The sequence below is a fragment of the Urocampus carinirostris genome, chromosome 11 (assembly GCF_059441175.1).
Source record: "Urocampus carinirostris isolate Australia breed hairy pipefish chromosome 11, RoL_Ucar_1.0, whole genome shotgun sequence".
In the NCBI taxonomy this organism is placed as follows: domain Eukaryota; kingdom Metazoa; phylum Chordata; class Actinopteri; order Syngnathiformes; family Syngnathidae; genus Urocampus; species Urocampus carinirostris.
The window spans coordinates 36,941,721-36,956,709 of record NC_142359.1 but is presented as its reverse complement, the minus strand read 5'-3'; the positions used below and the strand labels follow the sequence as shown (position 1 = coordinate 36,956,709).

General features: G+C 41.4%; 1 protein-coding gene across 1 annotated transcript in view; it reads right to left on the bottom strand.

Moving 5' to 3' along the window:
* Positions 1–14,989, bottom strand: part of LOC148357259 (fatty acyl-CoA reductase 1) — a 49,755-nt gene that overhangs the window by 13,824 nt on the left and 20,942 nt on the right. Inside the window, exons 3-8 of the mRNA XM_088347023.1 lie at positions 12,834–13,009; positions 9,349–9,528; positions 4,752–4,929; positions 2,066–2,110; positions 311–429; positions 163–230 (exon numbers count right to left, since the gene is read on the bottom strand). Coding sequence (XP_088203149.1) covers positions 163–230; positions 311–429; positions 2,066–2,110; positions 4,752–4,929; positions 9,349–9,528; positions 12,834–13,009 — 766 coding nt within the window. The remainder of the gene's footprint in view (positions 1–162; positions 231–310; positions 430–2,065; positions 2,111–4,751; positions 4,930–9,348; positions 9,529–12,833; positions 13,010–14,989) is intronic.

The following is a 14,989-nucleotide window of genomic DNA, read 5'->3' as shown; positions in this document are numbered from 1 at the left end:
AAATAAATAAAGATTTGGGTTTTTGGAGCTAAATGAACATTATCGTTACCCAGCAGGGGGCAGAACACATCCACCTTTGCATTGGCCACAATCCCTAAAGCAAACTGTGATATATTTCGGGCGTGCTATATTCATCACGCACCTGCTTTTAGCGTTACGTACCTATTTCACCCCAATGAAATGGGTTGATGCCACCGGTTGTGCAGTTGTACACCAGAGCACTTTTAGGTCTGGTAAAAGGTGTGGAAAGAGTTATTAGTCTGATTTGACACTTGGCGTGGTCTTTGAACACATTATGGTGCAAACTAACTTGTGCACAGCAGTATACCAGCCCGCTGCCAGCGTGAGGTTGATAACCACGTCCACTGGGATCAGGTCAGCCACGGCATCGTTGTTGGCCCGCATGGTGCGCAGGATCCCCTTGCCAGCCTGAAACACAAAGAAACACACTTATCTTTGGGTTTGCATTTGTGCATGGGGTGTTCAAACAGCAGGCTAGGGTCTAATAGTGACTCGCGACACCCAAAAAAGATACTTTTGGGTTCAAATAATTGTTAACAATTAAAATTTTTATACATATATATATATATATATACATATATACACACACACACACACACACACACACACACACGCACGCACACACACATATTTAAATTACAAAAAAGAACACCCCTACCCATGGATATTTTGTAAAATGGGAAGTTAATGGCAACACGACGGCTGAGTGGTTAGCTGCCATGCAGCCAGCATTCCCCGCTGTTATGCCAAATGCTGGTATTCTCTCCACTGTGGCCAAGTAGCAGCAAACACCAGTAGCTTTTTTCCTACATCATTTTTCCTGAGAACTGTCTGGAAATGTAGCAAAAGCTGGGCCTTCCACATCACTGCTTTGGTATTTGTGGACCAGTAGACCACATGCAGTTATTTGAAAGAGTGCTTTCTGTACAGTCTACACAGTCCCAATTGATGGTAAGGAATGCTGATTTCGTATTTTTCTTCCTTTAGTAGGACTTCCTTGCTCTGTTCAGTACGAAGGTTTTTTTAAAACCACACTGTCAGTAGCTCCACTTCATCCCCCTTAGAGATGAGGCCGACCATGGTAGTGTCGTCAGTGAACTTAACATTTGTTTAAATGATGAAATTAGGTGTGAAAACATAACCGAAAAACTTAGCAATTTCAAAGCAAAGAAAATTGTTTTGTAATGCAGAACCCACGAAAAAACCTGGACATTTTGTTTAAAAATGACCCAGTGAAAAATTGCATTTAATTGTAGATAATAAATCACGAAATGGGAAATGTTGTTGAAAACAACACAAACAGTTCCAAAACTACTGTACCAGTTTGTTCCATTGTTGACCCATTTTTTTGTAGAAAGCCTAATTTATTTTTGTTTAAAAATATTATAAAAAAGCAGACTTTGTGTGATTTGGTTGGTGGGTTCCCTTTGCCGCTAGGATCTAAGAGGCACCATTTCCTGTGGTGTGTCTTGGGCAAGTGCAGCCTAGTGGCACCCATCCCTCTCAAGGCCAACATATGTTTCCACTCGGTCTCGAACCGGGTACCTTTCACATGTTAGGCATAGGTGATAACCACTGCACTACGGAACATATATTCAGTAAAGTATATTGCCCAACTATCACGAGGATGGACGCTTCTCCTGCTGGAATTTTCCCTTCTTCACTCCCTTATTTTTGTAAGGAGAATATATATTGTGACTTAAACAATGTAATGATTTCGACATGGACTAAAAAAAAATTGTTATAATGATGCAAGATAGGATAATGATTGATAGAAAACGCATCCAAAGTAATTCAGTGGATAGGTTTCTTTTGGCTTCAACCTGTCATCCTTTTTTCTTTTCAGGTGATTTGTTCATTTTGCTGCTTGATGTTGGTAATCAAAAAGAAAAAAAAAACCCTGAGAACATACAATACAAAGACAAATGAATGAACAAACGAACAAATTAATGAATAAATATCCTTCAACTTGTTTGTAAGTGGCCCTTAAAAGGAAAATGTTTAGAAATTTCTGATTAATTTTATTCAAGGCTGTCCTACTTACTGCGATAAAGACGCCGCTCGGCCCGTTGAAGTTGTCAATCCAACCCTGAAGAGAGCACACAAGTGCACTTAGTGACGATAGAACAGACACTTGTATCTTTGTGTTGTGGCGGTATTGTATTACTTCCTGTACCCGTCGTTGTGATTTTCAATCAGACCCATTAAAAATTCATCACAAACTCACAATGAGCAAGGCTTGTTTCGGGTTTAACAACAGGCATCGTAAAAACATCAAAGGACGATGTGAACACAAGTCGATCAACAAGACAAAAAATATTATTATTACAGTTCAATATTGTTTAATACGCAGAGGTGTAGCTTCCCTCTACTTTGGGCCTTGCAGGCAGCAGGGGCCCCAAATATTGTTCCAATTCTGTGGACTCAATCTCTTGAAAATTTTCACTTAGTTATAATTATCATAGGGAATTTGGAATTGTATTTATTTATTCATAAAATTACTATATAATATTTATTGCCATATTATCCGAAATACCCATACCATGTATGATTTTAGTAATAAGACTACTGTGATGGCTCATACTTATTAACCTGAGCCACCGGCTCCCGTTTATAATGATTGCAATTCCCCTTATTAAGCAATAATATTTCTTACAAACACAAGTCAGCACCTATTTAGTCACACCAAGACAATGTAGAATATTGCGACAATGTTGACATTCTATGATGACGGCATCAACTGCTACCAGTAACTATCAGGATTAGAGCCATAATTTAGAGCAACATGGGAAAAAAAAAGATGGGTCCGATAAAAAAATAAAATAAATAAAACAATATAATAATAAAACACTGGAAAAAAAAAAACATTTTTTCACGTACAAACTTAAGTATACAGCGTACACAATTTGAAATGCTTTAAAAATGTATAAGATTGTGTAAAAATTGATAAATTGTATAAAATGTATAATAGACAAAAGCAAAAATAAGAAAAAGCTAATATTTACAATAACTTAATTCTTTAGGACGCAAATGTACAATTTTATTAAAGAAAATCCTTTATTTTTTTGTGGGATTTAAACAGATTCTTTCAACCACTACATTTAAAAGACTGTCCATATAAAGCATCACGTACTATCCAAAACATGTGACAAACCAGCTCGGTAAAAAATATATATTGTAAAGAATACCTGTTTGAATTCACCGTGATACGTTCAGCTGTGAATAAACATTTAGTGGAGAAAAAAAAATGCTGATATCTGGTCTAATTGTAAGAAGCCGTTTTTAAAAAAGTATATTTTTTCGGAACATTTTTCGTCTTTGACCATACAGCTGAGCACATATAAGACACTGGATTCAGTGAAAAAATAAAAATAAAAGGCTAAATCAGTGATTCTCAAGTTGTCTGACTTCAGGACTCACCATCGCACCCTCATTAGACCATGCCACAGATCAAGAAAAAAAAAAAACTTCACAAATGTACTGAATGAAAGAATTGTGCAGTTTAAACTATAAATAGTAGAATAGATACATATTTTAAAAAAAACAAAACGACCAGCAAAACAAAAATGACTTCAAGTAATAATATTCCCTTTAATGTTTAATTAGCAGCATTTTTAATCAAATACAAGTGCTTCACGGCGGCGCAGTGGTTAGCGCGTGTGCAGCACAGTTCTGAGGTCGTGAGATAAAACCCCCTGTGTGGATTTGCATGTTTTCCCCGTGATTGCGTGGGTTTCCTCCGGGCACTCCGGTTTCCTCCCACATCCAAAAACATACTTGCCAGGTTAATTGGGCAGTCCAAATTGTCCATGGGAGTGAATGAGCGAATGAGTTGTCTGTCCCTATGTGCCCTGCGATTGGGTGGCAACCAGTTCAGGGTGTCCCCTGCCCACTGCCCAAAGATAGCTGGGATGGGCTCCAGCACCCCCGCGACCCTACTGAGGATAAGCGGTGCATATAATGGATGGATGGACAAGTGCTTCATTTCAGTGGCTTTGTCTTCAAGATGATAAAATCCATCTCTCATATTCTCTGCTCTATATGCGTTTTGTGTTAACAAAAGCTTTAACTGTGGTGGGAAATGGGGAGTGTCAAGTCACATTTACAGGGAACTATTGCCATCTAATGTTTTAAGGACCCTCAGTTTTTTTCTTTTTTAACATTATATTGCCAAAGCAAATGCCAGCGACCCACTGAAAACTGGTTTGCGACCTACATTTGGGTAGCGATCGACCAGTTGAGAAGCCCTGGTGTAGATTACATGGGCCACCATAAAAACATTATATGAAGGCCAAGGGCAGATTAGATGGGCCCGGCAACAGCACATCTGTTTACAAAAAAAAAAAATTCTATTTAGATTTGTATGGCGTCAACCATATCAATAGCAAGCGCTTGTTTGCTCGGTTGACGACCCTGGTGATAAACTGGCGAATAAACTTGCTTTTAAAGCTGACACACCACTCAACTGCTGCCTTTCCTCTTACAAATTCCAAGAGGATCGTGTCATAAGCGTAATCCTTAGTGATGGACGGAGAAGATGTCTGGATGTCTAAAAGCTGCTTAAGAGTCCTCTCGGAAGGCCCGCGCATGAACTTTTGCAGACACGGTGGCGGCGGCGCTTGCGGCAATTAATTCCGTAATCCGCCGCCGCTTCGAATAAAACAGTCGGTGGAGCTGGTCAGATTACAATACCGATATTCACACCGCAGCGGGTCAGGCGAGGGGCTCACCGGGAAAGGCTCCTGCCAGCTGGCCCCCACGATGGATGGTCGGATGATGCCGATATTGAGCTTGTCCTGCTCCTGCTGCACCACGTACTCAGCTAAAGCTTTGGTGTAGGTGTACGTGTTGGGACGGTTCCCGATGAGCCGTGGTGTGATGTCTTGCACAATGCTGTCGTCCATCCACCTGAACACAGAAGCACATGTGTGAGGAACATCAATTAGAGGTGCCTATGCAGCGGTCCGCATAATATCATAAAGTTATATTATAATTATAAATAACATAAGGTTAAAGGAACACTTTAATATTTGACCATTAACTGTTATCATGTTGTGTCGTGTAGGGTAGGGCAGCATGATTACCTGAAATCTGATCGATATTACGATGTGATTTAGTGAGATTTTGTAATCGCAAGACACTGCGTTTTATTTGAGGATTCATTGTTCCATATTTGTGTGTGATGGAATGTTAGGCCATAAAATTGTCACAGTTCGTATTTTAACGGTGCCAGCCAATCAGAGGTAAGTTTTGATGACACAAACTAATCAAGGAAGGGCAAAGTTGGCAGGCAATGTGTGTGCGACTGACAGCATACACCAGCCTAACAGCTGGCACAACTGGCTAGCAAAACAAATGACAGTGTGGCGGTACAACCAGCTTTTAGCGGCTCGTTACATTGAAAATAAATTCAATTAAATTGGACTCTGAGAAATGTCAGAAAAGCCCAAATAAATGCTGAAAGCAGCGGGTGCTCGATGGATTGTCATCACGTCCGAAGATTTACTGAGGCAGCGTTGGGTGAGAAAGCAACACCAAGGATGCAGGTTCAGCCTACTGCTATGGCTATGCTAACAATCCCCTTAAGACACCCCTGCGAAGGCTGTATTTTACCAATGCCAGATCTGTTTCTCATGAAACGTATCACCCGGAGCTACAACTCATGGGAAATTGCTAAATTTGTGACTCTTGTATTTCAATTATTGCAGAGACCCTGCTGTAGTTGCGGTTACCCGATGCTAGCGTGTAGCTAGCCAGCCACTCTCCAATCATTTTCTTACTTTGAAGGAAGAAGCCCACCAATTTCGTTGTATTGTACCATGACAATAAAGATTTGATTGGTTGGTTGGATCTCTTAACCACTAGGGTGGGGCACCATTTCCTGTGGTGTGTCTTGGGCAAGTACAGCCTGGTTGCGCCTATCCCTCTCCAAGCATTCATGTTTCGACCTAGTCTTGATTCAAGGACCTTTCACATGATAGGCGTATGTGCTTACCACTGCACAACAGAGGCTGCGTCCCATTGTTCTCACTTTCACTCGCTATTTGCCCTAGTCACTCGGTTTTGCGCGCTCACGTGAAAATGGGATGTGTCCTAATACTCTCAAGACCGAGGGAGAAGTGCCCTCAACCCATGAAATAACCACTTCAGATCGAGGGAGGTCGGTACCTGACTTGGAGCGAAGTGACTATCCAGAAGGCTTTGTGAATTCTCAATATCAACAAACATGGCTGGAAAGGAACCGCACAAATGTAAGTAGTTTTTCTACAACTACGCATGTATTTGCAACGAAATATATTGAGATATCTTAGTTAGACGTAAATGCAATAGAAAATCGTATTTTTGCGTTAAAACATGAACATTGCAAAATTGCTACTTTACACACTGAACAAATCTACAGAGGGAGCTGCAAAAAAACTCTTCACACTCCAAATCGTACAGTTGGATAACTGCAGAAAATCACAGTTCAGCCTATCCGTTTTTATCTTAAACGAGTCGTGCTTTTACATCTACATGGCCAGTCGCTAAAGCAGCATAGTCACAATAACGTTCTAGATATATGCGCTTGTTTACTGCACACAATTTCTGGTGTCCTGTTTTGTTTACAATATGATGCTTTCATGTGAGATCAGAATGCATTAGTTTTCATCATGCATCATGAGGGATATCTACGTATTTCACGTGGAAATACAGATAAAACTAATAACCATCACATAGTCCTCTGTCTTCTCTGTCAACACATATTAAATAAACTTATTACCTTCTAAAAATGTTGTCCAAATGTGGAGACAATTCTAAAGCATGTGATGCTGGCCAATAGAAGGCTCTTACAGCCATAAGAATAATATGTCAGTTTTGTGTATCTATTCACTATCAAATAATTATCCAGAACACAATGGTAAGTTGAGATGAGCAGGAACTGAACCCACCAGTAACGTTTTCTTTATGTACAGCACCCTATACACGGTTGTTTTGGTACAATACACCAGCATTAAGTAATTATTCTTGTTTTTTCCACCCAACCTAAAGGCCAATGTAGAACGTCCCGTGGAAGAGCTGGCCACCATGACAGCGACCACACCATCCACACCACCAGGCACGTCTTTGGCATCTTTCACTCTGGCACCAAACCCCATATCACCCAGAAGTAAAAGGAAGCACGATACACTCCCTGACTTTTTGAAAGAGTATGCGAGAGTGCAGAAAAGGACAGAAGAAACCGAGGCCGAAACTGAGCGGTTCCTGATCCTTTTTGGGAAGCTCGTGGACTAATTGCCAGAACAGTGACATCTCTGCCATGTTTTCCTTTGTTTTATAAAAGGAAAACATTTAATTTTATTAAGAACTCAATGAAGTTCCAGTTTGTGTTTTACAGTTTTATGGACGTATTGAGATACACCACACTGTAGGACAGACTGTGGGCCAGCCAGTAAACGTAGATCAGGACCTCCAGCCATGGTCCTGTTCCCCCTTCAGCAGCTCCTGCAGGGCCCACATGGCCTTCTTGCTCAACCTGAAGTCCTCCACATCGAACCATAAGTACAGGATGGGAACATTCCTGTCCAACCTGTCCACGCTTATGAGATGGCCACTCTGGAACACAATAAACAATTTAGACATAAATGTGGGAATGAAAAGAAAAAGACAGCTTTTACTGTGATGTATGAATCATGAAAAAAATGTAGAAATGATCTTTTTTATATCCAATGACAACTCTTTTCAATTAAATTTGTTATGAACTAAGCTGTTTGGGTCGTACAGGGAAGTTTGGTGACGATATTATGTCAGCTTAAGGGTCAGGTGGACTGTTCTTGTGTTTTACTTTTCATTGTGTCCCACGTTAAACACCCTTACTATATGTCATAAAATGGCATTAAGATACTAACAAGTAGGTTGTCATTTATGTCTACACTTACATAGGGTACTATGTGAACGTGGGTTGTACGTTAACTCTTACTGTATTTGACTAACTCATCTTTTTAATGAGTGGACGTACCTTGTAAAGATGAATCATCGCTACATAGCGCCAAAGCCGTCTTCAATTTAGCGCATTTCTCCTCCGTTGATTGGAGAAACGGAAAAGGTGATGAGCTGTCAGGCGATCGGTAATAACACAGCTGTAGCGGGCATTTTCAATGTTGCACGGACTCTCCAACTGCCACACCACAGGTACAGACTCGAGTTGTTTACATGTGACGTAGTCCAATACGTCACTGACGTCTACAGCCAATTAGTATCACGGCCATCTACTGGACTGGGGGGAACCTTGCAAGTGCAGTTCAATTTCTTAAGGGAGAATGTTCACTTGCACTCCTCTCACTTGAGGGGACTTCCCTATGGAGGGACCTCACTGGAGGGTTCTCAGGGCCAAGTGAGAGGAATGGGATTGGCCCTAATAGTAATTCTGTTTTATTTTGTAGCTCAGAGTTGTTATTTTGCAACAGTCAGTGACATCAGCTTGAGGTAAGTTTGCCTGTCACTAGGATTATGTTCTCACAAAAAAAAAAACTAGCACAGAAAATGCACTTTTCCTTTAAAATTGAATTACAGGTCTGAAAAATCATAAGGATTTTTTCAAATCATGCAGCTCTAGTTAGTGAGTCTCCAACGTGGTGCCCGCCTGCGTATTTCAAAATGCATACCAAACTCGTAGTCTTTCGCACTAATCAAGAAATAATGTCATCCTTCATGTTAAAATCTTTAAATGCCCAGAGTGTAATATTTGACCACTAGATGGCAGTGTATTAACTAATGTGAACGAAAACTGGTGCCACAGAGCACAGCGTAGCAGCAAGTTGGCTGACAAAAATGGCGGCGACAGTAGGTAGGGATTTCACTATGTGAAATTAATACAAATTTCTCGACCCATGATTTTTTAAAAAAAACAAAAATGAACATTTGTACGATAATTCAGGTATTTTAACCTAGTATTAAAATCAAGGTTTTTTTTTTCCTGAAAGTTTGTTGTATCACTAGAAGGCACTAAATTTTACATACTGTCACTTTAAAACAGACTCAAAAAATGAAAATGCCAATTAAGACCTCTCATCTCATTTCATTAGCTACACCGCTTTATCCGTAGTAGGGTCGCGGGGGTGCTGGAGCCCATCCCAGCAATCATCACACACACACACATATATATATATATATATATGGGCAGGGGACATCCTGAACTGGGTGCCAGCCAATCGCAGGCCAATTAAGATATCACATGAAAAAATATACATACATACATTTAATAGTCATTTTAGTGTATACTTTTTTTTACTAACCGGATAAAATAAAAATGAGCCTGTTTCTGTCTGTGTAAACGGACCACTCACTCACTCGAGGGACTCTATGAGCTTGCGGGGCTCGACGGGCGGTTGGTAGATGATCTCGTCGATGTATTTGCGGTTGCAGTTTGCATAGGCGGTGGAGATGTGGATGAAGGCCTCCAGGTGATGCATGCGCTTGGCCAGGCCGAGGAGCGTCTGCGTGCCGATCACGTTCAGTTGCACGGCGTGTCTAAAAATAGAAACATTGCCACATTCACTTTTATCAAGTCATGATTACTTCCCAATTGATTAGCATATTTTACGAACTATAAATTGCAGTTTTTTTTTCCATAGTTCGGCCGGGGGAGCAACCTTTACCCTGGTGAGACATATCTTTTAAATTATTAACACATCATTACTGGGTATATCAATTCACAAGTATATTTTCACACTAAATCGCAAAAGGGCGCTGTAGGCCTGTGTTGACGATTTCAACCTTGCTGTGTGGAAAAAAGTTCCCCTGCATGAAATCCCCCCACTATACATAACTCATACCAACGTCCCTAAAATTACTTTTATCAGATTTTAGGGGAAATATAATTGAACAGTAAAACAGAGAATTTGCACCCAGTGTAAAAATCAGTTTTGAGCAAGTTGAACAGTTTTACGATACTTAGGCGGTATGACACCACCATTTCCTTTTCTTTCCAACAGGACACGAACCTTCAGAAGATAAGGTGTCATTTCGCCAAAGCAAATATTTGGAACTTGCTCAAAAGTGATTTATATACTATGTGCAAATACTCCGTGCTTTACTGTTCTATGACATTCCCCCCCAAAATGAGATACAAAGTCATCTTAGTGACGTCTGCGATGTTACTGAAATTAACAAGCATGTCAAATATGTAATGTTCGCAGGGACTTATTTAGCCTCCGGTTCTTTTTCTTTTTAGATCGTCTTTTAAGATAACATGTATGTTGTTGTTGTTGGAGTTTATCAAATATAAATCCCCAAAAATGCAACTTATAGTCTAGGTGCCACTTACATGTTTGTTTCCCTTCTTAATTATGATTTTTTTTGGCTGGTGCGACTTATAGTCCAGAAAATACAGTACTTTTAAAGTAGTTGCAAAATTACATCAGTTTTGATAATACTGCAAGTACATCTTAAATGTAAAAGGATAAGAAATAAATAATATAATAAAAGTAGGGACAAACTTTCATTTAATGGGCCAATAACAGCAAAATATGACGTTACAGTTATCGGAAGGTATATTGTTCATAGGATTAATACTCTTTTTTTTTTACCTATAATAAAATGTTATCGGTATCTCCTACGGCAGAATATTTTTTGTTATTGGTATCGGTAGGGAAGCACAGTTATCTTGCATCTCTGAATAAAAGCAATAAGATTTTTTTTATTTTATATGAACATTTTCATGGATTTGGGCAACATAAACTGCTAATTGTTCTTAGTAGAAACATCTAATTATCCATCCATCCATTGATTTCCACTTATCCAGGGTCGGGTCACCGGGGCAGCAGTCTTAACAGGGGAGCCCAGACGTCCCTATCCCCAGTCACTTCCTCCAGCTCATCCGACGGGATCCCGAGGCGTTCCCAGGCCAGCCTAGAGACATAGTCTCCCTAGCATGTCCTGGGTCGGCCCCTCATGCCTGTGGGACAAGCCCGGAACACCTCCTGAGGGAGGCGTCCAGGAGGCATCCTTATCAGATGCCCGAGCCACCTCAACTGGCTCCTATCAATGCTGAGGAGCAGTGGCTCTACACAAAGTCCTTTCTGGATGACTGAGCTTCTCACCTTATCTCTATGGGAGAGCCCAGACACCCTGCGAGGTCATTTCAGCCATTTGTATCCGGGATCGTGTTCTTTCGGTCATAACCCACAGTTCATGACCATAGACCAGTACATCGAGAGCTTTGGCTTTCGCCTCAGCTCCCCCTTTCACCACGACTGACTGGTACAGGGTCCGCATGACGACATACGGTGCACCGACTCGTCTGTCGATCTCTCGTTCCATTCTTCCCTCACTCGTGAACAAGACCTCAAGATACTTGAACCGCTCCACTTGGGGCAAGATCTCATACCCAACCTGGAGGGAGCATGCAACCCTTTTCCGGTTGAGTACCATGGTCTCTGAATTAGAGGTGCTGATCCTCATCTTGGCCGCTTCACATTCGGCTGCAAATCACTCCAGTGAAAGCTGAAGACCACGGCCTGAAGAAGCCAACAGCACCACATCATCTGGAAAAAGTGATGCAATCCTGAGGCCCCCAAACCGGACTCCATCCCCACCAAGGCTGCGACTAGAAATTCTGTCCATAAATGTTATGAACAGAATCGGTGACAAAGGGCAGCCCTGGTGGAGTCCAACCTTCACTGGGAACGAATCCGACTTACTGCCAGCAATGCGGACAAGACTCTAGCACCGGGCATATAGGGACCGCACAGCCCGGATAAGACTGTGCGGTACCCCATACTCCCGAAGCACCCTCCACAGGGCCTCCCGAGGAAGGTTAATGTATTAATAAACAGTGTGTTTTGTTGATTCAAGTCTTATGAAAAAGTTTGGGTGGAAGATTCACTGTATTACTTATACATAAAGTAATTAGTTGACGGTATCTATTTTCCAAATAACGCAAGTTGTACGTAACTTTGAAGAAACAAGCCAACTGCTGCACATTTCTTTTGGACTGTGTGAAATGGATCAAATGGAGGGCTGGAGGGGGTCCCGCCCAGGGAGTAATTTAGTGTAGAACTAGTACTGTAACTGAACTAGGTTTATGTATTCTTCCCCTAAACCATGATGTTGAACAATCTTTTTTTTCCCAGTCATTTAACAGTTGGTTTGCTTTGAATCTTCAAAGAACAACTTGCAACTGGCCACCATAAATACCCGTTCTCATGATTTTTTGTTTGTCAAGGGACACTGAGCTTACCAAACAAATGTTGTGTTGCACCTGACTCCTTCTGATTAAATACTTCAGTAAATCGCATTCCTCTGATTGCACTTCAAATATAACAAAAATAAACGATCCGTTTCTTTTGCCGTGCAAAAGGAAAATCTTAAAAACTATAAGCAAGCCAAACTTTTTCAAACGACTGTAAAGGATATTTTTGGTCAAAATAACTATGAGTGTTTTTCTTACCACACTTTTCCAAATAATAATTTTAGTCACATGAAAAGAACTTTTATCTTTTGTTAGTTGATAGCCCTCCAACTTTTAAAGTGCAGAACTCTCTTTCTCCTCCATTGTTATCTGTAACGTGTGGAAACTTGACATGGCATGCACGTCATCTCCCAGATAGGAATGCTTATTGTGATGTCTTTAAATATGTCACGTTAAACCATACACACTATAGTTAGTGCCTAGGAATGGTTTCTGCAATATTTGACCCACTCGATTAAATCCGTTTTGCGCTTCGACTTTCTGACCCTGCTGCAATTTACACTTCCTCCCTCATTGCCGGCCACATCTGTTTTATCAACAACTTCCTCTTGCCCTCCCAATACAAGCGAAGCCAAATATTTACTTTAGCGGCTCGTCGAAGCGGATGGTGGCTGCGCAGTGGAAGACGATGTTGACGCAGGCGGCCAGCTTGTCGGCATCCTCGGGGCTGATGGCGAGGCTGGGCTCAGTCAGCTCACTGCAGATGGGTATGATCTTCCGGTGGAAGTCCGGGTCGTCCTCCCGCACGCGGTCAAAGAGCTGCGGGGGGGCAACACACAGATACGAGTGTGATAAATTATCAACACAGGACGTAAACATAATAATAGTCCAATTTTTTTTGGTCCCTTTAGGTAAATTTGTTTTTATTTACTGTACCAGGGGTGGGTGGTGGGGGCTACAGTCAGTGCTGTCGCAGCAGACCGTGCTCGAAAGGACTTATATACAGCACCTGGTATTCCCAGGCCGTCTCCCATCAGACTACTAACCAGGCCCGACGTTGCTCAGCTTCCCGAGATCGGGCGTTCTCCAGGTGGTATGAACGTAAACAGATAAAATTAAAAATGATCAAACAACCTATATCTTTGATTTTTTTTTTTCTACAGTATTTTACGATATGATTATGTATTTGTAAAACAAAATACTGGTTCAATATACTTGAATGACATATCACCACTGCAGAATCATGCAGAACTAATCAGATGGAGTTGAACTTTATATAATATTCTTGTTAAACTGTGGCACGAATTTGAGAATACAGTGGAAACTTTACTGACAAATGTCTCAACATACAAACGTTTCAGGTTACAAAGTATCTGAACGGGAAAATATTGCCTCTAGTTACACAAAGGTATTTCAGGATACAAAGTCACAAATACAATATGCGCTGCTATTCAACGCTCACAGAGTTCTACCTGGGAAACCAAAGCGTATGAGTGAATCCCGGCATGTTCTTAGTGTCCCCTTCCTGCTCTGTAAACGGTCTGCTGTATTGTACTGCTATGAAGAGCTATCATTTTCAATAGAACCCACCAGAGTTCTACCTGGGAAACCGAAGAGCATGAGTGAATAATGGCATGTTCTTAGTGTCCCCTTCCTGTTTTGTAAACAGTCTGCTTTATGGTACTGCTACGAAGAGCTATCATTCACAATAGAACCCACGAAAGATATGCAGAAAAGTGGACAAGGACAAAAGAAGAGGAAGAGACTTTTTATGGCCATCGAAACAAAGTGAGAGGTAATAGAAATGTATGAAAACGCACAACGCTGTGCAGGAGGAGTTCAGAGGGTTGTTAATGGTATGGTTAAAAAAAGTTAGCAAGTCACATTTCATAAAAAACAAAGTGGCACAATTCCAATGAGTCATTTTGCAGGACATCGTTCATGACCAAATTTAGCAATTAGTGAACCTGCCTCTTTTCCCAAATTGCATTTAGTGGGTATTCCCAACCAAAGTCAGCATTCAGATTTATGCGGTCAGATGACAGGAGGAAAGAAAAAAAAAGAGGCCTTTTCAGGTTTTCGAGCACCCAAATTTAGGCCATGCATTCCTTAATTAACAATGGCCAATGCCATACAAAAAGAAAAACAAAAAACAAAAAAAACATCAGAATCTGCCAAGTAAACCACCCCGGTTATTTCCAGCGTGACAAGTACACCTGTTTACGCTTCCGTCTGCATTCCAACACGCGGCGAGGGATTAAGCCAACCCTGCGTGCACACAATTCTGCCCTCAACTGATAAAGTGTCCTATTATTTAGAAAACGCTCAGATGGCCAAGCGGCTCGCCGAAGGCGACAGAAGATGAAAAAAAAAAGGACGCAAATGACATGCCCTCTACCTATTGATGGGGAACAGATGCCGGCTTGAACAGCTGTTTGCATTTGTCTGGAAACCGGACTGAAGGGTTGTCATGGCGGTGGGGGTCGTATTTTCTGCATTAAGCGTTATGCAATGCTAATGTTACAGCCCTGCGAGCCAGCAGCTGGCACCGAGGAGGAGGGGCGACCGTGCAGAGTTAAAGCGCTGCCAAAAATCTCAGGGATGCAGGAATTGATGCTGGGCTTTTTGATCTACTCAATTTTGTGGTTCCTTGACAACTGAGAAACAACGGCTTGTAACTCGAACCACCATGCTCGCTTGATTCAGTTCTACTCAAGACCGCGACTTGTCCACTTCCGATGGGAAGTCAATTTCCTCAGCCGAGATGGAATAGTCCGCAGAGATGATGGGAAGGTTATC